The sequence below is a fragment of the Dryobates pubescens genome, chromosome 9 (genome assembly GCF_014839835.1).
Source record: "Dryobates pubescens isolate bDryPub1 chromosome 9, bDryPub1.pri, whole genome shotgun sequence".
In the NCBI taxonomy this organism is placed as follows: Eukaryota; Metazoa; Chordata; class Aves; order Piciformes; family Picidae; genus Dryobates; species Dryobates pubescens.
The window spans coordinates 171,921-194,098 of NC_071620.1; the positions used below are offsets into that span (position 1 = coordinate 171,921).

The 22,178-nt window shown below is 43.3% G+C and overlaps 1 protein-coding gene across 4 annotated transcripts in view; it reads left to right on the forward strand.

Annotated features, from left to right (window-relative positions):
• The window catches only part of GALNT1 (polypeptide N-acetylgalactosaminyltransferase 1), a 138,090-nt gene that overhangs the window by 105,828 nt on the left and 10,084 nt on the right, over window positions 1-22,178 (forward strand). For all 4 annotated transcript variants that reach the window (XM_054164058.1, XM_054164060.1, XM_054164059.1 and 1 more), the window contains exons 6-9: window positions 9,513-9,720; window positions 11,278-11,448; window positions 12,869-12,986; window positions 14,761-14,941. In XM_054164058.1, coding sequence (XP_054020033.1) covers window positions 9,513-9,720; window positions 11,278-11,448; window positions 12,869-12,986; window positions 14,761-14,941 — 678 coding nt within the window. The remainder of the gene's footprint in view (window positions 1-9,512; window positions 9,721-11,277; window positions 11,449-12,868; window positions 12,987-14,760; window positions 14,942-22,178) is intronic.

Sequence of the window (22,178 nt, forward strand, 5' to 3'; positions counted from 1 at the left end):
GGCATGATGTGGTGTGGAACCCTTGCCTTTGAACATCCAATTCAAAACTGGCAATCTGGGAGCTAAGAGAAGTTGTGATTCAGTTCCAATTACTTCAGAAGCTGCTTTCACTCCTTCATAGGCAGCTAGAATTTCTTTCTCTGTTGGAGTGTAATTAGCCTCTGAACCTCTGTAACCTCGACTCCAGAAACCAAGAGGTCGTCCACGCGTCTCACCTGGAGCTTTTTGCCACAAGCACCAGGTTGGACCATTGTCACCTGCAGCCATGTACAAAATGTTCTTAATGTCTGGACCATCTCGGACAGGTCCCAGTCCCACAGCTTGTACCACTTCTTGCTTTATCTGGTCAAAGGCTGCTTGCTGTTCAGGTCCCCAGTGGAAACTGTTCCTCTTCCGAGTCACATCATACAGAGGTTTCACAATCTGACTGTATCCAGGAATGTGTAGTCTCCAAAATCCCACTATCCCCAAGAAACGTAGAGTTTCTTGCTTGTTCGTGGGATTTGCCATGGTAGAGACTCTATTTACCACATCCACTGGAATGTGTCGGCGTCCATCCTGCCACTGCACTCCCAGAAACTGGATTTCTGTGGTAGGACCTTTCACCTTGTCTCTCTTGATGGCAAAACCTGCATTCAGAAGAATGTCCATGATTTTGTTACCTTTCTCAAAGACTTCCTCAGCAGTTTTACCCCAGACGATGATATCATCGATGAACTGGATGTGTTCTGGAGCACCACCTTCCTCCAGAGCATCATGGATCGCTGCATGACAGATGCTGGAGCTGTGGATCCAGCCCATCGGCAGTCTGTTGAAAGCGTACTGGATTCCTCTCCAGGTGAAAGCAAACTGAGGCCTGCATTCCTCTGCTATGGGAATAGAGAAGAATGCATTAGCAATGTCTATGGTAGCATACCATTTGGCCTCTTTGGATTCCAGCTCGTACTGGAGTTCCATCATGTCTGGTACTGCTGCACTCATAGGCGGAGTTACTTCATTCAGGGCTCGGTAGTCCACTGTCAGACGCCAGTCTCCATTCGGCTTTCGCACAGGCCACACTGGACTGTTGAAAGGTGAATGAGTTTTGCTGATGACTTTCTGACTCTCCAGCTGACGAATCAGATTCTGAATGGGCAACAAAGAGTCACGGTTGGTTCTGTATTGTCTGTGATGCACAGTCTGAGAAGCAACCGGCAATTTAATGTCCTGAATCTTGTGTTGTCCCACAACTGCGGATTCATCAGAAAGTTCAGGTCTAGCAGACAGCTTGAGCTTTTGTCCATCAATTTCTACAGAAGCTACTCCAAAAGCCCATTTGTAACCTTTAGGGTCCTTGAAATGCCCTTCTCTCAGAAAATCAATTCCCAAAATACAAGGTGCATCACGTCCAGTCACAACTGTATGCTTCTTCCACTGTTTACCAGTTAGACTTATATTAGCCTCTTCTTTACTTAACTCTTGAGATCCACCAGTGACTCCCAGAATAGTTATAGACTCTGATCCCTGATAATTTGATGGCAATATGGTGCACTGAGCTCCTGTGTCAACCAAGGCCCTGTACTTCCGAAAGTGTGAAGTGCCAGGCCACTGGATGTACACATCCCAATAGATTCTGTTATCTCCATTATCCCTCTCCTCCCCCTGGCGGGAGGCAGGGCACCCCTAATTATGGGGAACATTTCCACAGGTGCAACAAGCACACTGTGCAGTGTTAGAACTGGAGCCACTGTTGGAGCTACTAGAGTTGTCCTGGGGAACTGTGGAAGTAACAGCTACCCTTCTGGTATTGCTACCCTGGGTTCTGCCACTTTGCAGTTCCCTCAGTCTCCTGAAAAGATTAGAAGTTGGTTGACCATCCCACCTGTTCATGTTCTCACCAAACTGATCACGCACAGTTATCCAAATAGTCCTACATGATTGCCTTGGTGGTCTGTTTTGGTTTGGCCTGTTTTGGAATGACCTCCTTGGTGGACGCCTATTCCTCACAGCTGAAACCTGCACCCACCTGGAGGAAGAATTGGAATTATCTCTTTGTGCCAATTGGTATATGGAATCTTTGATTTCATCCTTCAGCTCTCTCATGCAATCCTTTATCTCACTAGACAGAGCTTTAATGGCTGAAACCAAAGAAACACGTGTCATGCTATCATCCAATTGTCTTAGTTGATCGGTGAATTGGCCAACCGTAGGAGGATCTCCACCATAATTTCTTGCCACAATTCTGCTTGCCAAAATGTTTGCATAATTGGAAGGAGCAAGTTTGATAAGCTTTTTAGCAAGACCAGCTGCCACAGGAATATCGTCAGGATTCAGAGTGTCATGGTCACCATACAGTATCTCTCTAATGGCAAACTCTCTCAGACACTTAATTCCCTCATCTATGGTAGTCCAGGGTTTAGGATTCCATGGAAGGTCATCTCGGGAAGGGTATCTCAGGGAAACTGCCTTTAAAAGGTGTATCCACAGATTAACCTTACCGAGAATCTTGGCTAGATGTCTATCTATTCCATTATCCTTTGAGAGAGTTCCTAGCTGAGCTGCTGACTTGTCTCCAACTATTAGAGCTGGAGCACCTGTATCATAACACCTAGCAAGCCAAGATAGGATGGGTTCCTTATCTGCTCTGTGGTAATCTTTACGGACATTGCGAATCTCCTCCCTCAGTGACGAGCAGCTCTGCAGGTCATCCTCTTCTTCATCTATCACATCTTCCTGAACGTTTTGTCCCCATAATCCTGCTGTTACTCTCCTAAGGATCTCTTTAAGCTAAGAAGCGCCACTGCCAGCTGCTGTCTTAGCTGCATCTCCATCCTGTGATGATCTCAATAACTCAGCTATATCTCTAAGACGAACCTTTCCTTCATCTCCAGCAGGCCCTTTCCTAGCAGAGGTTCCCTCACCAGGATCAGCCTGTTTAGCAGAGGTTCCCTCACCAGGATCATCCTGTCTAGCAGAGGTTCCCTCACCGGGATCAGTCTCCTGCTCTTCTCCTCCATTAGCTCCACTAGCTCCTGGATCAGCTTTGGCCTTTCCACCTCTGGTCTTTAAGACTGCTACTTGTTTAACTGGAGCTGTGTTTGAATTTACAGCCATCCTGATAGAAGCTGACAGGTCCTGATCTAAACCAGCCGCTGTGGGGGCCCCTTCCGGTCCTGTCATGGCGGACGGAAATGACCTTGCCTCATTACCGGTTGCCATCTTGGGAATGGGAGCCGCCCCTGGCTGCTTGCCAAAGTAATAGAGTGGAGCATTTAAGGCTGCTTTGCCAATAGGTTTTGCTATTTTTCTAACCGACGCAGCCCCTTCCTCGTCACTCGAGGACTCTGGGGCAGATTTAGAGGAACGCCTACGCTTCCTGGGTTTTTGTTTTATCACAAAACATGGTCGAGAAACCTTTTTCTCTCTATGCAGAGCCCACAGCAGATAGACATTAATTATCAGCGACAGCAGGATTACACCTATCAAATAAATCACCTTAGGATCCCAGCCAGCACTTAAAGTTACTCTTTGACCTCCTGAAGCCTTAAACTCCCTTATCTCGATCGGCAAAGTGGAAGACGTTCTATTGCTGTAATTAGTGAGCCAAAAAAAACCCAAACAGCGTTGATACAACAGCTGGATCCTATGCATAAACCACAAATAGATTTTACGCATTAAATATTTACCTATCTGGTCTAACATCAACCCGATGCAGTACCGGTAGACCAATATAGAACACACGGAAAACAGCAACTGCTTAAAAACCCACAACTTCTTAATTTCGTTTCTCCGGCTGAGACAAGCAATAAATCAACTTAATTACTTAATTGCCCGGCCCCACGTTGGGCGCCAAAAAAAAGGAGTGTGGTGGTGTGAAAGGAAAGGCTCTGCTTTCCCTCCCCCACTGAGAAAGAGACCACGGCTAAACCCAGTCGGAGAAGTGAGAGTATATTTTACAAGGGAACAGATTCTATGTAACACAACAAATACAGGTATTTTACAATATATACAGGAATATACAGCAAATGAACTCAACCAGAAACCAGACCCCCCACAGAGGGGGCTTCCCCCTGTGCCCCCTTCACCCCCCTACCTCCCTTCTCCCCCAAAAGAGGTAGAAAAGAGATGTGGACGGTTAACAGGGCAGGAAAGGAAGAAAGGCCTGGCACAGCAGTTAGTATCTTATCTTAGTTGGCCAGAATCCCAGAAGCAGATCCAGCCGAAAGGGACAGCGAAGAAAGGAAGACTGAAAATTCCCAGCTCCCCTGGGTCCAATCTCACCTCCCCCCTATACTTGGCCAATGAAATTCGTTTAGAATACCAAAATATTTTACAAACATTTAGCCAGTGTGCCCCTTCCTTAAAGGCACAGTGTCAAACGGCCACAGCAGCCAAACAGAGAGGGACCTGGGGTTATTTGTTGACAGCAGCTGAACATAGACCAGCAGTGTGCCCAGGTGGCCAAGAAAGCCAGTGCCATTCTGGCCTGCATCAGGAATAGTGTGGCCAGCAGGAGCAGGGAATTCGTTGTGCCCTGTGCTCATCACTGGTTAGGCCACACCTTGAGTCCTGTGTCCAGTTCTGTGTTCCTCGATTCAAGAAGGACATTGAGACTCCTGAATGTGTCCAGAGAAGGGCAACGAGGCTGGAGAGGGGTCTGGAGCACGGCCCTGTGAGGAGAGGCTGAGGGAGCTGGGATTGCTTAACCTGGAGAAGAGGAGGCACAGGGGAGACCTTATTGCTCTTTACAACTCCCTGAAGGAAGGTTGTAGCCAGGTGGGGATTGGTCTCATCTCCCAGGCAACCAGCACCAGAACAAGAGGACACAGTCTCAAGCTGCACCAGGGGAAGTTTAGGCTTGAGGTGAGGAGAAAGTTCTTCCCATAAAGAGTAATTGGCCACTAGAATGTGCTGCGCAGGGAGGTGGTGGAGTCACCATACCTGGAGGTGTTCGAGAGGGGATTGGATGTGGCACTTGGTGCCATGGTTTAGTTAGTCATGAGGTGCTAGGTAATAGGTTGACTGCATGATCTCTGAGGTCTTTTCCATCCTTATTGATTCTATGATTCTCTGATCCAATCAATGTATATCAATATCTGAGTGGTGGGTGTCAAGTGCAGGGGGCCAAGCTCTTTTCGGTGGTGCACAGTAATAAGACAAGGAACAACAGGTTCAAACTTGAACATAGACGATTTCACCTCAACATGAGGTGAAACTTCTTTACAGCGCAGGCAACGGAGCCCTGGAGCAGGCTCCCCAGAGAGGTTGTGTAGTCTCCTTCTCGGGAGACTTTCAAAACCCACCTGGATGCATTCCTGTGCAGACTACCCTAAGTGATTCTGCTTTTGGCAGTGGGGTTGAACTTGGTGATCTCTCAAGGTCCCTTCCAACCTTTAATATACTGTGATACCACCAAACATATCATTAAGAGGGATTAACTTTGATTATTCTGGGCATGGGAAGTTGATTTCACTGGTGCTTCAAATGAAAACTCCATTCTTCAGAATGAAACTTTTTATGTGTAATGAAATCAATAGACCAAACTTGAAGCTGATTTTTTTTCCATAAAATACAATTAACTTTATTTAGATTTTACTTTCTTCTTATATTTTGTAACTTAGAATATAGTAGAAATTTTTTAAAAATCTAGTCAATACTTGGCATTTCCTTCTAGTTAGTTGGTATTTGGCCTGTTCCTTGCTTTATCTTCCCCAGTGATACAGTTATAAAATACAACTTGAGGGATATATTTGTTCTTACAAGAAAAAGGATATGAGAGAGTATCATGGCATTTTTTTCAACTAAAATGTTTCTTTTTTATTTTTTTTTTTAAACAACCTCTTTTTTTCTATAATTCTACATTGAAAGTTTTCCACTAGGACTAGCTAGTAGGTCACTAGAAAAAGTCTTGGCAGCCACCAGTTGTAGGCTGTTATCTCTATCAGCAGGAGTTCCCATGGAATCATGGAAGGGTTTTACACCCAGCACATTGACATCTCTGCCCAATACTTCTGATTCCAGCAATACAAAATCCTGATTCTGCTCCTTATGGGGATTCCAACTTTTCAGAGTAAAATGATTGTTTTCTAAACAAGATCAGCCCAAACAAGATCTGTGTATGAGAGACACTAGATTTGAGAACATATGGTCTCTAGTGTGGCTCAGTTGGTAGCACATAAGATCCTTAATGGGAAGGTTGTGAGTTCAAGCCTGCAGTGGGCAGTAGTGGCTTCCCTACTCTAGTCATGAGGTCTGTGGTGACAGGTTGGACTTGATGATCTTTGAGGTCTCTTCCAACCTTAGTGATGCTGAAGATGCTGCTGAAGATGGTCTAAGTAGCATTATGCTGCATGGATTACAATGGTTAACAGGAGGTTTTATGATAGTCAGTAACCATTACAATGTTTAATTGGAGTTTTTGTAGCTGAAGATCTTCAGGACTAGATTTTTTTACTTCATGCCTAACATGGTATAAATCACAAATTCTTTCTTCAGTTTGCATGTGTGTATGATGCCTTAGCATATTAACCGACCTATTCCAAATTATGTATGTCTGGAGTACAGCTGGGTTGTGGAGTAGCTCAGTAGACGAAAGAAAGATCATAGAGCTAACAGAGCCCTGACTAACCTGTTTTCCTAAAGAAGCATAGCTCATGCACTCAGGTGGGTTTGTTGTATTTGTACCAGTCTGTGTTCCTTTAATTTCTTAGGCATCTTTGCCTTTTTAGCTGATACTGACTTTAATTTGTTCAACTGATTTCAGTGCAATTTGGAAGATGGGACAGAGGCCTTAAATACAATTATGCCCTGGCAACAGAGGAGAAAGGCCCATGCAAATATATTCTTGATGAGAGATGTAGGGGTGCTGATTGACACCCGCCTAAACATGAGCCAGCAGTGTGCCCAGGTGGCCAAGAGGGCCAATGGCATCCTGGCCTGTATTAGGAATAGTGTGGCCAGCAGGAGCAGGGAGGTCATTGTGACCCTGTACTCTGCATTGGTTAGGCCACACCTTGAGTACTGTGTCCAGTTCTGGGCCCCTCAGTTTAAGAAGGACATTGAAACACTTGAATGTGTCCAGAGAAGGGCAATAAGGCTGGGGAGAGGCCTTGAGCACAAGCTCTATGAGGAGAGGCTGAGGGAGCTGGGATTGTTTAGCCTGGAGAAGAGAAGGATCAGAGGTGACCTCATTGCCCTCTACAACTACCTGAAAGGTGGTTGTAGACAGGAAGGGGTTGGTCTCTTCTCCCAGGCAACCAGCACCAGAACAAGGGGACACAGTCTCAAGCTGTGCCAGGGGAGGTTTAGACTCTGAAGTGAGGAAAAAGTTCTTCACTGAGCGAGTCGTTCGTCATTGGGATGTGCTGCCCAGGGAGGTGGTGGAGTCACCGTCCCTGGAGGTGTTCAAGGGGAGATTGGATGTGGCACACTTGGTGCCATGGTCTAGTTGTGAGGTCTGTTGGGACAGGTTGGACTTGATGATCTTCGAAGTCTCTTCCAACCTTGTAGAAGAATTTGAGGAGGTTTGTTCGGTTTGGTTTGTTTGGTTGGGGATTTTTGGTTGTTTGGGTTGCTTTTTGTGTTTTGTTGGGGGAGGGGAGGTGTTTAGTGTTCTCAAACCTCACTCTCTGAAGTGTATGAGGCAATGCTAAGAAGTTACTTAAATGTCATCCTGTGTCACTTGAAAACAACAGCATAAAGCTTCATTTCCCTATATAGTGAAAACACTGCACACATCTGTGCTTGTTTCTTAGAGGAAAATAAAAATGTACCTGAAAAGGTAAATTGAAATTTTCAGTGCTTTCCAGAGACAACATTGGTAGGACTTAAGATTCTTGCATGCAATATGTTGACCATGGTTTCTGTAATGTAACTTTCTGGTTTATGCTAAGTTCTTGACTGTCCTTGTATTGGAATGTTTCTCTCTGACCAATGTCACAGCCCATATTCATTCAGCTTTAAATGTTTAGAACTACTTGAAAAGGTTATCATTACTACACCTGAAATGTGCAGAGGAACATGGTGATTTGTGTGACCTGCTCATGAGTTTATTAATATAAAGAGGTGCTTCACTGTTTTATTTTCTTAGTGTATATTGTAAAAACCTTGTACATTAAAATGATAAACATTACCATGATTCTGGTTCTGATAAATTAGTGGCTTTGGTAAGACACACTTTAAAGAGATGAGATTATATTTGCTACTGATTCAGTCAGCCAAGTGATTTCGGCATGGAATTTGGAGACAAATACTTAAGATATGTCAACCTCTCCTATGTTTTTAGCACAGCTCAGCTCTCAAAATTTGTCAAAACTTAGTCATGTGAGTTTTAGTGATAGTCCAACAATACACGAAAAAAAAGAGTTAATTAGAACTCATTCATCTGGAGCAGTAGTAAGGAATGGTAATGACTCTCAGGTCAGCTCCTGCCTCTCAAGACTTACAAAATAGACACAAAGAGTTCATACTGTGTTTTTTCCCCCTGCTTCAGCATCATGCTTATTCTTGTATGAAGTGCTTAATATCTTCACAGAATCTATGCTAAGTGTTGTAAGCTTTGCACTGTTACAGGTACAGTGTTGTAGTACAGCTCCCGTGTGCTGTGGGTGTTTAATGTGAAATATTGCATAGGTGTGCCTTCTTCACACATTTGAAATCTGCAAGTTGTTGCAGAAGTGTGTCTGCGCCTGTAAATGACATTCTTCCTCAGTTCTTTGTTCTTCTTTGATACCAGCCATCGTAGTAGCGTTTCGGGTTTGGTTTTTCTCAGTGTTTTCTTTTGTTTGATTGGTTTGGGGTTTTTTATGATGTACACAAATTGACAATGATAAATTGCTTCATTTGGCAGCTGTTTGTAAAATAGGTAATTTTGAGTCTCCAGACATACGTAGTTACAGCTGCTTTATTTTGAATAATTCCTTCCTCTGCTAATCTGAGATTTGATAGTGTTACAGATACTCATTTATGTGTAACTGATTTTGTCATTTTTGGCTTTAGGTTTTGCTAACACAAAAAGTATTAGCCAGAAAAATCTCAAGAAAGCATAGAAATCTTGAAAAATTAATTTGATCATGTTTTAAACTGTTTGCAAGAAATTATCTGTAAGTTACTTTCCTGTAGGAGGTAATTCGTAATCTTCAGCTAGTCAGATCATTTTCTCTGTTTTCTTGGTAAAGAGTTGTTGTGACCAAGACCTTATGCATATGTTTTTGAAAGTAAGTCACAGCTACTCCATAATAAGGATTTACCTATTCCATCTGGTTTCTGTGTGAAGAAGTGAAATACATGCAGATGTGGAAGGGCATATTGTGAAGTGTAGAATAAGCAGCAAAAGCAGAATAGTTGCAAAACTAGGAAGAAAGATAGAAATCAGGAAGTCTCTCTTAATTCAAGTCTCTTCAATAAAAAAAAAAAAAAAGAAAAGAAAAGAAAAAGAAAAGAAAGGGAAAAAAAAAAAAGAAAGGGAGAAAGGAGAAGATAAAAAGCTGAACTATGTAACTGACAGTTTCCATGGTTTTGATGATTCTTTGCAGACTTCTTGAAAAGACCACTGGAGAACTATGTGAAAAAATTGAAAGTACCAGTTCATGTGATTCGAATGGAACAGCGTTCTGGATTGATAAGAGCCAGATTAAAGGGAGCTGCTGCTTCTAAAGGCCAGGTCATCACCTTCTTAGATGCTCATTGTGAATGTACAGTAGGCTGGCTTGAACCACTGTTGGCAAGGATCAAAGCTGACAGGTAATTATCCATCTAATTGGTCCATGTTGTTTTTTCCAGTTACTAGGAAATGTTCCGTGTATGACAATACAGCCTACAAGCAAGAATCTGCTCTTTGGAAGGCTGAATAAATTCTCATTGGTGTAAGGAAAAAAGTCTAATTCAGTACAACTTCTAAAAAGTAAAACTTGGCTTAAAGTTTAGCTTATATTGGGATGCGTGGCACAATGTGTTAAATAGCATGAGACATAAGCTTGAATGGAGGTGAGAAGCAGTGGAATCTGAGGTCTTCCATCTGCAGCCTGACCAATAATTCATTAATTTGAGCAGATATTCTGGAGGAAGAAATGGAACCCTGATTTCATGTAACGCCACCACTGTGAGAAAGAGCCATCAGGTTCAGAGTTTTCAGGTTCTTGTTCTGATCAATTTTTTTTTAATGTATGTGAGTTTTGGCAATGGGTGCTGCATTAGGATTGTTACCAGAGCCATACTGATCTACACTGAAGTGATACAGCTTTATATTTCTATCTTAAGTCATTACTCAAAATACTTAAACATGGTAGTGTGATGGAAACTGGGGAGGGGACACACAAGTGAAAGAATGGTCTACTTTATGAAACATTCAAACATCTGAGCAGTAACTGTGGTTGTACAGTAGTCTGTCAGTAAACAGCATATTAAGCACACTAGATGTTAAGTGTGGTGCTACAAATCTCTATTTTGTTCTTATGGATACATATATTAAAAAAAAAACAACACACTTTTAAAGTTTAACATTAGAAAATATAGCATTGCATGATGAAAATGCTACAAGTAGTAAATAATGTTTTTTTCAACACTGCTAAAACACCTTTAAATTATCACCTTTTTTGGAGACTGTGATGCATAGTTACAATTTGTGCAAAAGGCTCAACTAAAGTTCTTTAAATTTAGTTGCAAGCCCTGAATCTTTTTACAGCTCTTTCTGTGGGAGGAAGCCTGCATGAAGATGGTTACTTAGTTATCCTTAAGATAATTAGAATTAGTTTCTGGGAGTATATGCTTTAACAATGTTAGGATAGTGCACAGGGAGGCTTCTGTCAACTTTGAAGAAGTTTTTATGCTTTGATAACAGTGACTATAATTTCTTCATCCTAAGAGCATATGGGAATACTTCCCAAGTGCTAGTGACTAAGTTTTAATTTCAAAACATGGAAGTTACGTTGATGACTTACTAGAAACTAAAATATCTTGTTTCCTATACAATTACTGTGTAGCACTGAGAAAGCTGGGATCAGTTTTTCATCTGCAGAGGAATGTATATTTATTACCTGCAATAATGCAAATGCTAGTCAAAAAAAAAGAGCTAGTTTTGTGAAAATTGTTTCAGAAAAACACATTTTCGTTTAATTAACTCTAATTAGTAAGCCAGACTTTGAATATATTTCATGATACTAATGTATTGACTACTCGTGTTAAGAGATGGCGTTATGAAAATTTAATCTTCTGTATTAAAAGGAAAAAAAGGCAAGCCCCAAGGAGCAAATCTTTTTTTGACACTTCAGTTAATAGGTTTTGGTTCTTTGCTTTTACCAGGAGAACAGTGGTGTGTCCGATCATCGATGTAATTAGCGATGACACCTTTGAGTATATGGCAGGCTCTGACATGACCTATGGTGGATTCAACTGGAAGCTGAATTTTCGCTGGTACCCTGTTCCTCAGAGGGAGATGGACCGACGGAAAGGAGATCGAACTCTTCCTGTTAGGTAATAAGAAATTATCCCATATGTTAAAATGTTTATTTGATGCTTACTTGTGTACTTCCTAGGTGATTCTTGATGAATTGTGTTGTAGCACCATTTTTGTCTGCTTAAAAGAACAGCATAGAAGCTCTTTGGTTTTTGGCAGCTTTTGGTATCAATGAAGGAAGTAATCACTGTCACTTCAGAAATATTCCTTAAACTTTGTCAATTACCAGTGAATTACTAGCTTTTAACTAGGCTTTATACTGATACACAAGTTTTTACTTAAGCTCTCTTGCTTATCTTTTTTTTAATGGAATCTTATTTTTAGTTTTTATTCTAATAATATTTTGAAAAGATGCATTGATTTTTGGCATATGTAGTTCTGTGTGCATATGTATGAAATTGATGTCTCCAAATGGCATGGATGGGAGGTGAATGTGTACTTGCATGTCCTGTAGATCTTGTGACAAAGGTAATGAGAACGAGATAAGGTATGTGGTGATGTGTGTTTGTAACAATTGCAAACTGGTATTTTCCAGTCTCAATACTCTGAAAAGTGAGCAGTGGCCTTTACTGGGATGTGGTCTTTACCGTGTTTTGTTTAGATTTGATTTAAGAAATCCTGGGTTCTTCTCAGAAAGATTAACAGTATTCCCAACATGTGCTTCCACTACCGCCTTTCACACCCACCCCCAACCCCCCTCTTTCCTTTCTAGGGGAGGGGGAAAAAAACCCAAACAAACAAAAAACCCACATACATTTTTTGTTAGATTGTGACCTAGCTTATGCTTTGTCTTTCCAAAAAAGCCCAAATTATTTTCAGGAAAATTTAATTTATGCTGAAAGTGAGAAGAATTTGTATACTTGAACTACAAAGTTAGGTCATCAGCCAAATTTACCTATTGTGCAGTTCTTGACCAAAACAATGGAAGTTTGAGAGATGATGTTAAATTTAGAAGAAATTAGCACGGTTGTTAGAGGGGGGTCATACCAATGAAGGAATTTGTAAAGAAAACCTGGATGTAACCCTTGCTGTACAATTTTCTTGTATAAAGCATTAATAGTGAAAGCAAGCAGGCCATCTGATGTCCACTTCATGACCACCTCTAAGAAACTGGTTTCTTTTTTATGAGTTACCAGAACTGGAGGCCGAAGCCTTTCTTGAGAACGGCAGCAGCTGTCTAGGGGCTGCTGCTCTGTCCAGATCACATTCTGAAGTCAGAAAATAAGGAACTGTCACTAACTGGTTCCATGTCTGGAAAATTATGAGTAACAAATAACCAAACTGATTTACTATTGATTTGGAAGTGTACTGAGAAGGAGTATGTTAGAAACTTGCGAGATAAAAAGCCACATTGTGAGTGTGAAATGTATTTAAGTATATCTTTTCATGGTAAATGACACTTACTTTGTGTCTTTCTGTTTCCCCCTGTCCTTCCAGGACACCTACAATGGCAGGAGGTCTTTTTTCAATAGACAGAGATTACTTTCAGGAAATTGGAACATATGATGCTGGAATGGATATTTGGGGTGGAGAAAACTTGGAAATTTCTTTCAGGGTAGGTAAAAACCTACTCTTTGCAATGTTTTTTACTCGGGTCTGGAAAATAAGGACCTGCTGCCTGCATGATTATCCTTTCCTGTTGCAGATTGCACTTTGCTTTCCACTCAGGGTCCTCAAACAGAGATATGCACAGAAGTGCGTGGTGAATAGTGGGCAGACCTTTGTCACTAAAAGAATTGGGGAGCATAAGTGATGTCATCCATGCATGGTTTGATGTGTCAGTGAAATGTGCACACCTCTGTTACCTTCTTGCTTGTTTCTAACTTCACGATTCACAGAATCAGTTTAGTTGGAAGAGACCTTTAAGATCAAGTCCAGCCGTTATACCCAGTACTGCCAATTCACCACCTAGAATAATAAAATGCACTGGGTTAGAAGAGACCTCCAAAGGTCATCTAGTCCAACCACCCTGCAGTAAGCAGAGGCATCCCCAACTAGAGCAGGTTGCTCAGAGCCCCATCAAGGCCGACAATGAATGTCTCCAGAGGTGAGGCTTTCACTGCCTCTCTGGGTAACCTGTTCCACTGTTCCACCACCCTCAGTCTTCCTACTGTTAATCAAAATCTACAATTCTCCTGTTTAAAATCACTGCCCCTTGTCCTAGTGCTACATGCCTTTGGAAATAGTCCCTCCCCAGCTTTCTTGTAGGTCCCCTTAAGGTACTGGAAGGCCTTTCTCAAGCCTTCTCCCCTCCAGGCGGAATAACCCCAACTCTCTCAGCCCATCTTCACAGAAGAGGTGCTCCAGCCCTTTGATTATTTTTGTGCCCCCTCCCCAATCTGGACCCTCTCCATGAGGTCCCTGTTACATAGAATACATATACATATACATAGAATAAACCAGGTTGGAAGAGACCTTCAAGATCATCGCGTCCAACCCATCAACCAATCCAACACCACCTAAACAACTAACCCATGGCACCAAGCACCCCATCAAGTCTTCTCCTGAAAACCTCCAATGATGGCGACTCCACCACCTCCCCAGGCAGTCCATTCCAATGGGCAATCACTCTTTCTGTATAGAACTTTTTCCTGACATCTAGCCTGAACCTCCCCTGGCGCAGCCTGAGACTGTGTCCTCTTGTCCTGGTACTGGCTGCCTGGGAGAAGAGACCAACATCCGTCTGTCTACAGCCTCCCTGCAGGGAGTTGTAGAGAGCAACAAGGTCACCCCTGAGTCTCCTCTTCTCCAGGCTAAGCAACCCCAGCTCCCTCAGCCTCTCCTCGTAGGGCTTGTTCTTGTGTTGAAGGCCCCAGAGTACTCCAGATGAGGTCTCCCCAGAGCAGAGTGTCAGTATTACCTCTCTATCTGCTAGCCACTGTACTTTTGATGCAGCCCAGGATGCATTTGGCCTTCTGGGCTACAAATGCACATTGTCAGCTCGTGTCCATCAATACCCCCGAGCCCTTTTCTGCAGGGTTGCTTTCTGTCACATCATCATGTGCATGTGTTTACTTGGATGTGGACCAAACCAATGTTTTCTGAATATTGTTTCCACCAGACAGCACTATTTGCTTTTGTTTTACTTACCAGATCAGAGTATATAGTTGGATAGTTGTGATATAGTTCAGCTTTCTGAATCTGCCATTTTTAGAGGTCCTTTTCTGTTAAGCAAGAAAGAGGCTTACATTTCTCTTCCATGCAGTATGTTTGTGCTAGACCTCAACTAATGTTGTTTCTCCAACTTGAAGAGAAGCAAATGATTAATATTTGTAAACTTTCTTCTTAATGACTGGAATCTGTGCAGTAATTTATTCTGTCATTTTCAGATCTGGCAGTGTGGTGGCACTTTGGAAATTGTGACTTGTTCACACGTTGGGCATGTGTTCAGAAAAGCAACACCATACACTTTTCCAGGAGGTACAGGACAGATCATCAACAAAAATAACAGGCGGCTTGCAGAAGTCTGGATGGATGAATTTAAAAACTTCTTTTACATCATTTCCCCAGGTGAGCAGGTCTTTGGTTATGAGAAATACCTGTTAAGAATTAAAATGTTATTACTGCTGGGAGAGAACATGGGTATTTAATGTAAAATGTTACTGTCATGGAATTATTAATATATAGTCCCTAGGTGCAGGACTCTATATGTGCCCTGTTGCCATCAGCAACCCCAGCTGTCTGAGCCTGTCCTCATAGGGGAGGTGCTCAAACCCTGTAAGCATCCCATGACTCTCTTTGACTTTATTCCAACAAGTCTGTCTTTCTTATGTTGAGAGCCCTAGAGCTGAACACAGCTGGTGTGTGAATGTGCTGGAGTTCAGCCTGGGGCTTCTGTGTTTCAGGTATTTCAAGTTGAATAGATCAGTAGTGATTTAAGTGAAGCATGGTAGGAGGAATGACAAAATTAAAAATACTTGGGTTTGGTAGAGTTTTCACTATCCATACTCTAGGGACAAGTTGCCAATACACTTGAATGTGATGTTATTTATTGTGTCTTAACATGAATGTTAACAGAACAAGAAGATATAAAATGAAAGAGCAAATTTCCTGTTAGCTCAAACTTTGGGGAAGAAAAAAATCAGGAAAAGAATGCAAGCTGGGGAAATACTGAGTTACTTCTTTCCACAATGGTATATTTTTCTTCTTGTTGTTTAAAACAACAGATGAAAAAAGACAAGCTCTGGATAGTAGCAGACATGCTTTTGAAAGACTTGAGACATTCGACCTGCAATACTGAGTAGCAGTTCCATGTGCCACATCTGCCTTTCCAAAGACACATCTTCACTATCTTGCTTATTAAACTGGCCTTACTATTGAAATGTTAAAGCTGTAATAGAGTGTAGTACGAGTTGGTGTCAGGTTTTAGATTACAAGTTTCTGGTGGCTTTTCTGTCTCAAGAGAATGCATTACTCAAGAATAAGATTTTTCTAAATTTTTTTTAACTTAAGAGGAGTCTTTCTACTACACCAAGCTTTTTAGTTGAGTTCAGAAACTAACAGCTTGTGGTATTATTACTGAAATACTATGAATTCAAACATGATATGCATTCAGAAAAGTTGCACATAGGTGGGTACAATTGATTTTGGTTAAGATTACTTTTTTGCATCTATGTCAAGCTAGGTCTTAAAATGTGCTCAGCTGAAACACAACTATAAAAGTAACCTAATTCTTAGATGTCAATTACTGAACACCATGATTAGGCTCTGTTAATTTATTATATATATTCTCTGTAGTCTTTCCATTTCATGTGAGAAGCCTAAGCTACAGATGGTGTTACGCTGTTTGAATTTTTTTTAGGATATTTATTTTCATAAGACTCTTTCATGATCTTTGCAGTATTGTGAAATGTGTGTATTCACCCACTGGAGAAAAGAAAGAGTTTAACTTAAAATACAATACAGTCATTTTTTTTAAATAGTACTTAAGCAATTGTCTATAACTGCACTGTGTATTTTCTTTTTCTTTCAAAATATGGGTGTCTGCATAGCTCATGTGCTAGTAGTTGGAATGATTGTTGGACAGGAGTGTGTCCTTGCCTAGCTCCTCTTAAAGCATCTGCACCTGCCATGTGGCACACAGCCTTACTCCTGTGCCCGTGTCCCTACTGACGTGGCACTGAAGTTTGAGACAAGAATTTCCAAATGTTTCAAGAATAAGGTCATACAGTACCTGAATAAGTTGGGTTATTCTGAAATCACTTTGTTGCCTGGGGCTGTGAAGAGTTCTAGTGGTAGCACCATGGGTAATTTTAGCTATAATCCAATACCTAATGTTAAGAGAGTGAACACATGAATGTACTCAGAGCTGCTCATGTCTCTCACCTCCCCAGATCCATGCAAGTTGTGAGAGCCAGTAGGTATTAACTAGGAAGGATTACTGTGTAGGAAAGTTCACAAACATTCTACTGTTGTTATGCTGCTCTCTGTAATCTTATCTGGGTGTAACATTCTCTGATTTTACCTGTGAACAGAAAATAACATCACTGCTTCAATAAGTCTTTCTAGCCAGTAGTTGTCAGAAACTCTGTGAATCATGGCTATGTTGCCATACTCTGCTTTTCCAGGTATCCTCTTGATACAAAAATGTAAATTATTAGTTCTTGCAGAATCGTGACCTTCTGGTGATTTAGAGAAAGATACAAGAAACTCCTTAAGTTTCTTGTATTATGCTTCTGCTTAGGCACCTGAGACAGGTAGAATCATTTCAAAAGACCTGTGTACCTTCAGAGAGTTTTGGGCAAACTTTTATACAAAAAGTTACCTGTCTAAAATTACAGAGGTATGTTAATATTGCACAGAAAGAGTCCAGATGCTTCCTATCTATACAAAGGTTATCTAGCTAAAAATAGCAGAAGTATCCATATTATCCAGATGTTCTCTATCTATCTAAAAATAACAGAAGTATACATATTATCCAGGTGTCCTTTATCTTATACAGAAGATCATCTTGGCTAAGACTAACAGAAGTAAATTACTGAAAAATCCTGTTATTCCTTATCTATGCAAAGGCTATCTGCCAGCTCCTCTCCCCCTCCCTGCATTTCAGCATTTCAGCTAACAAGAGGAAGTTTATCGACTCTGGTGTTCTGTTAAAAATAAGAATTTTCCATTCATCACTGACACAGTACTCTATGTAACATAGGGATGTCTTTGCCAGTGCAATGTATACTTTCAGTGTTACTGTGACACTGTCATAAGTTATTGAAAGGAATATTGAAAGGTGAGGAATTTTAAGCTGGTGGTGGTTCACAAGCCTGGGTGCAGATGAGGGAGGAAAACAGTCAATCTTTGGTGCACCCAGGCTTTTTCCCATTGGCTGATATGGATGAGAAAATTGTATTTTGAAGGAGGTAATGTACCAACAGGCATGACTGAGCCTAGCTAACAAGAAATTTGTTTCATCCTTTATATCCTTTCTTTTCTGCTCCCCTAAGATAGTGAATCGGAGAGGGATTGCTACAGGAAAGCAAAACTAAGATTCACAGAGAGCTTTCTCACTTCATGTAGGGTGTGTTGCCTAGGGAAAAAAAACCAAACATTCCTGCTTGAATGTTAGGAACTCAAGAGACTTACTACTACTGTTGATGTAATGTAGTTAAATGGAAAGCTGCCCTCTTGAAAAGTCTGTAATCCTTTTTCTGTAATAAGTACAGACTAGAAGAAATTGCTACATGTCTGTTTTAAGCTTTGTGCATTTTAGAAGCCACCTCTGTGCACAGAAGTGGTTAGGTACAGATGGAGGTGTAACAGGAAAGTGTTACAGCAGCTGCAGTTCAGCCAAAATCAAGCCTATCTCATGACACACATTAGTGCAGTAACTGCACTAGCTGTAGTATTTTCTCTTTAGCCAACGGTTTTCCTCAGTCACAGATTACAGCAGGATGCCATTTTGCAGACCATTTCCTCTCAGGCTTTCAGAAGACAGATCCAGCACATGCAGGTGAATAGTCTGATTGCTGGCTCCAGTTTGTTTCTGGCTTCTGATCTGCAGACTCTGCCACTTCTTTATTTGTACCACTGTCCTTCCAATCACTTTTTCCAGTGGATTGTCCAAGGTGAGGCTTCATGAGATGAGTTGAACAGCTTGCTGTGAGGAGAGTGCCTTGCTTTTTACAGCAGGTGTTAGGGCTTCCTCTCCCTTTACTTGTTGATCATTCATTTGCCTCAACTGATTCAACTTGCTGAATTGTCCTGTGGGCTGGCTCTCCACAAGTTAAGTCAGCATACAATACTGGTATCAACATAGGAGGTGCAGCAGGAATCTGGAGCCAAGTACAGGAAAGCTGCTTCTCTCCACAGTGGCAGCTGCAAAGCATTAGCCTGGCTGCCTCTGCCTAGCCTAACACAGATAAATGATAAACTGACAGTTGTAGAATTTGCTGGTATCCTTAAACTAAAGGTGGAGCATGGATACTTTCAGACTGTGTGGTTTCTCTGTGCTGCATGTGAGTCTGAGCTCTAGCTCCTACACGTGTCTTGTCCAGTATGCATCCTTGTCATCCAGGAGCTTCACATTCCAGCAGCTGAGCTGGGGGCATCTTGAAAAGTACCTCTAATGAGCTTGGGTGGAGTCTAGTTTAGTTTGTTTGGAAATGAATTTTATTGTTGACCAAAAGTTTGCCCCAGAAGGTGTTGTCCATTGCACTGGGTCTAAGTGCAGAAGACCTGCAAAGACAGCATTGTGGAGTTACCTGGCCATAATGTGTATCTCTGAAAACTGGATCAGTAGGTCTGTTTTCTAATTGTTGCCTGCGCTTTGGTTTGAGAGCCGACCGGGACCAGCATTTTGGGACCGCTCCGCCTGAATTGCGAGCTTTTTGCTCAGCTTTTCACTTTCCTTTCAGGGTTTTGCGGGTCGGGAGGACTCCTGGTTGGCAGGGGCTCCAGCAGGATCGTGCTCTCGCGAGCCTGCTCAGGATCGGGAGCGTGCCATCAGCCGCGGGAGGTTTAACTGCCGCCCGCGCTGTGCGCGCGGTGCCGTTTTGGTCCAAGAGCCTTTCAGCTGCTTGCATAAAAAACAATAATTGTTTTCACTCCAACGTTGAAGATGGGCATCACTCGGACGAAGGGTAGCAAAACAGCATCGACCCAGACAGAGTTGCTGCATCAGCATGCTGGAGTCCAGGCTGCCAGCTGCAGAGAGTGCTTCAGCCAGGCATTTGGAATAGAAGGGGGAAGGAGAGAACACCTGTGTCAGGTGTGAGCAGGTGAACTTTCTCCTCAGCCTGGTGGCAGAGCTGAAGGACAAAGTAGCCGAGCTGAAGGAGGAGCTGTCTAGGCTGAGGACAATAAGGGAAAGCAAAAGGGAGTTAAATTTGTGGGAGAAGGCTCTGCAGATCTCCCCTGCTGAGGGAAGGGCCCCTGGAAATGGGGAGGGATGGATACAGGTCCCTGCCAGGGGTGGCAAGAGGAATCCACCCTGGTCTTCTCCTCCTCTTCCGCTGCCCTTGCACAATAAGTATGAGGCCCTGCAGGCTGAGGGCAGTGGGGATGAGAGGGCTGAGGAGCAGCCATCCAGAGAGGAGCCTAAGGCCAAGCTCCACAAAGAAATGACCAGCTCCACAAAGAAAAGGAGAAGGGTTATAGTTGTTGGGGCCTCTCTCCTGGGGGGTACTGAGGGACCCATATGTCATCCCGACCCATCCCACAGGGAGGTCTGCTCCCTACCCGGGGTGCGGGTTACAGACATCGCAAGGAGAATCCCAAAGTTAATCCAGCCCTCTGACTGTTACCCTCTGCTGGTAATACAGGCTGGGAGTGATGAAATTGACAAGAAGAGCACCAGGGTGATTAAAAAGGATTTCAAGGCCCTTGGACAATTGATTGATGGGGCAGGAGCTCAAGTGGTGTTCTGCTCAGTTCTCTCAGTGGCAGGGGAGTACACTGAGAGGAACAGAACCCACACCATCAACAAGTGGCTCAGGGGATGCTGCCAGCAGCAGAACTTTGGCTTCTTCGATCATGGGGCAACTTTTACTGCACCCAACCTGCTGGGTCCTGATGGGGTGCAGTTATCTAGAAGGGGTAAGAGAGTCCTAGCACTGGAGTTGGCAGGGCTCATTAGGAGGGCTTTCAACTAGGTCTGAAGCGGGTGGGTGAGGAAATCCGTCCCTTTGCAGAGGAAAGAGTAGGGCACAAGGTAGGGTCAACTGAGAGGTCGGGAGCCCAGCTGCAGTGCAGGTACAGCAGTGCAGGCAGCATGGGCAATAAGCAAGAGGAGCTGGAAGTCCTGGTCCACCAGGGTGACTATGATATAGTCACCATCTCAGAAACATGGTGGGATAGCACACACTGGGGGGTTACAGGCTCTTTGGGAGAGACAGGAGAGGGAGAAGAGGAGGAGGGGTGGCTCTGTATATTAGGGAATCACTCTCTGCCACAGAACTTGAGGTGGAAAATGAAGGGATTTAGAGCCTGTGGGTTAAAATCAGAGGGCAGCCTAACAAACCTGACATCCTGGTTGGAGTCTGTTATAGACCACCCAACCAGGATGAGGAGGCTGATGAATTATTCTACAAACAACTGGAGGCTGTCTCAAGATCATCAGATCTTGTCCTTGTGGGTGACTTCAACCTGCCAGATATCTGCTGGGAACTTAATTCAGCAGAGAGAGGGCAGTCCAGAAGATTCCTGGAGCGCATGGAGGACTGCTTCCTGCTGCAGCTGTTAAGTGAGCCTAGCAGGGGCCAGGCTCTGCTTGACCTGCTGCTCTCCAATAGGGAAGGGCTGGTGGGAGATGTGACCATGGGAGGCTGCCTGGGGTGCAGTGACCACGAGATAGTGAAGTTTTCAATCTGCAGGGAGATAGGGAGGAGCACCAACAGAACCTTCACCTTGGACTGCAGGAGGGCAAACTTCAGCCACTTTAAGAAACTTATTCGTAAAGTTCCCTGGGTATCAACACTCAAGAACCGAGGGGTCCAGGAGGGTTGGAGCTGCTTCAAACAGGAGCTCTTGAAGGCACAGGAACTGGCGGTCCCCATGTGCCGAAAGATGAGCCCAGGAGAAGGCGACCGGCCTGGATGGACAGGCAGCTTCTGGAGGATTGAAGGGTTAAGAAGAGGCTGTATCACCTTTGGAAGGAGGGGAAGGCTTCTCCAGGTATGTTCAAGGAAGTGGTTAGATTATGTAGGAATAAAATTAGAGAGGCAAAGGCCCAGTTGGAACTGAAGCTGAACACCTCTGTGAGAGAGAACAAAAAGCATTGTTACAAATATATCAATGCTAAAAAGAAGGGCAAGAAGAACCTGCACTCCTGACTGGACCTGGAGGGGAACACTGTGACTGAAGAAGAGGAAAAAGCTGAGGTCCTGAACGCCTTCTTTGCCTCGATGTTTAACAGCAAGGCAGGAGTTCAGGACCAGTGGCCTCCTGAGCTGGGCAATAGGGTCGTGGGAGCAGTGTAATGCCCCAGAAATCCATGAGGAATTAGTTGGGGACCTGCTGAGCCACTTGGACACTCACAAGTCCATGGGACTGGATGGGATCCATCCTAGGGTGCTGAGAGAGCTGGCAGATGAGCTGCCAAGCCGCTCTCCATCATTTTCCTCCAGTCCTGGCTCACCAGAGAGGTCCCAGATGACTGAAACTGGCCAATGTGGTCCCCATCCACAAGCAGGGTTGGATGGAGGAACCTGGAAACTCCAGGCCAGTCAGCCTGACCTCAGTGCCAGGGAAAGTGATGGAGCAGATTATCCTGGCGGCAATAACTGCACCTGAAGGATGGCCAAGGGCTCAGGTCCAG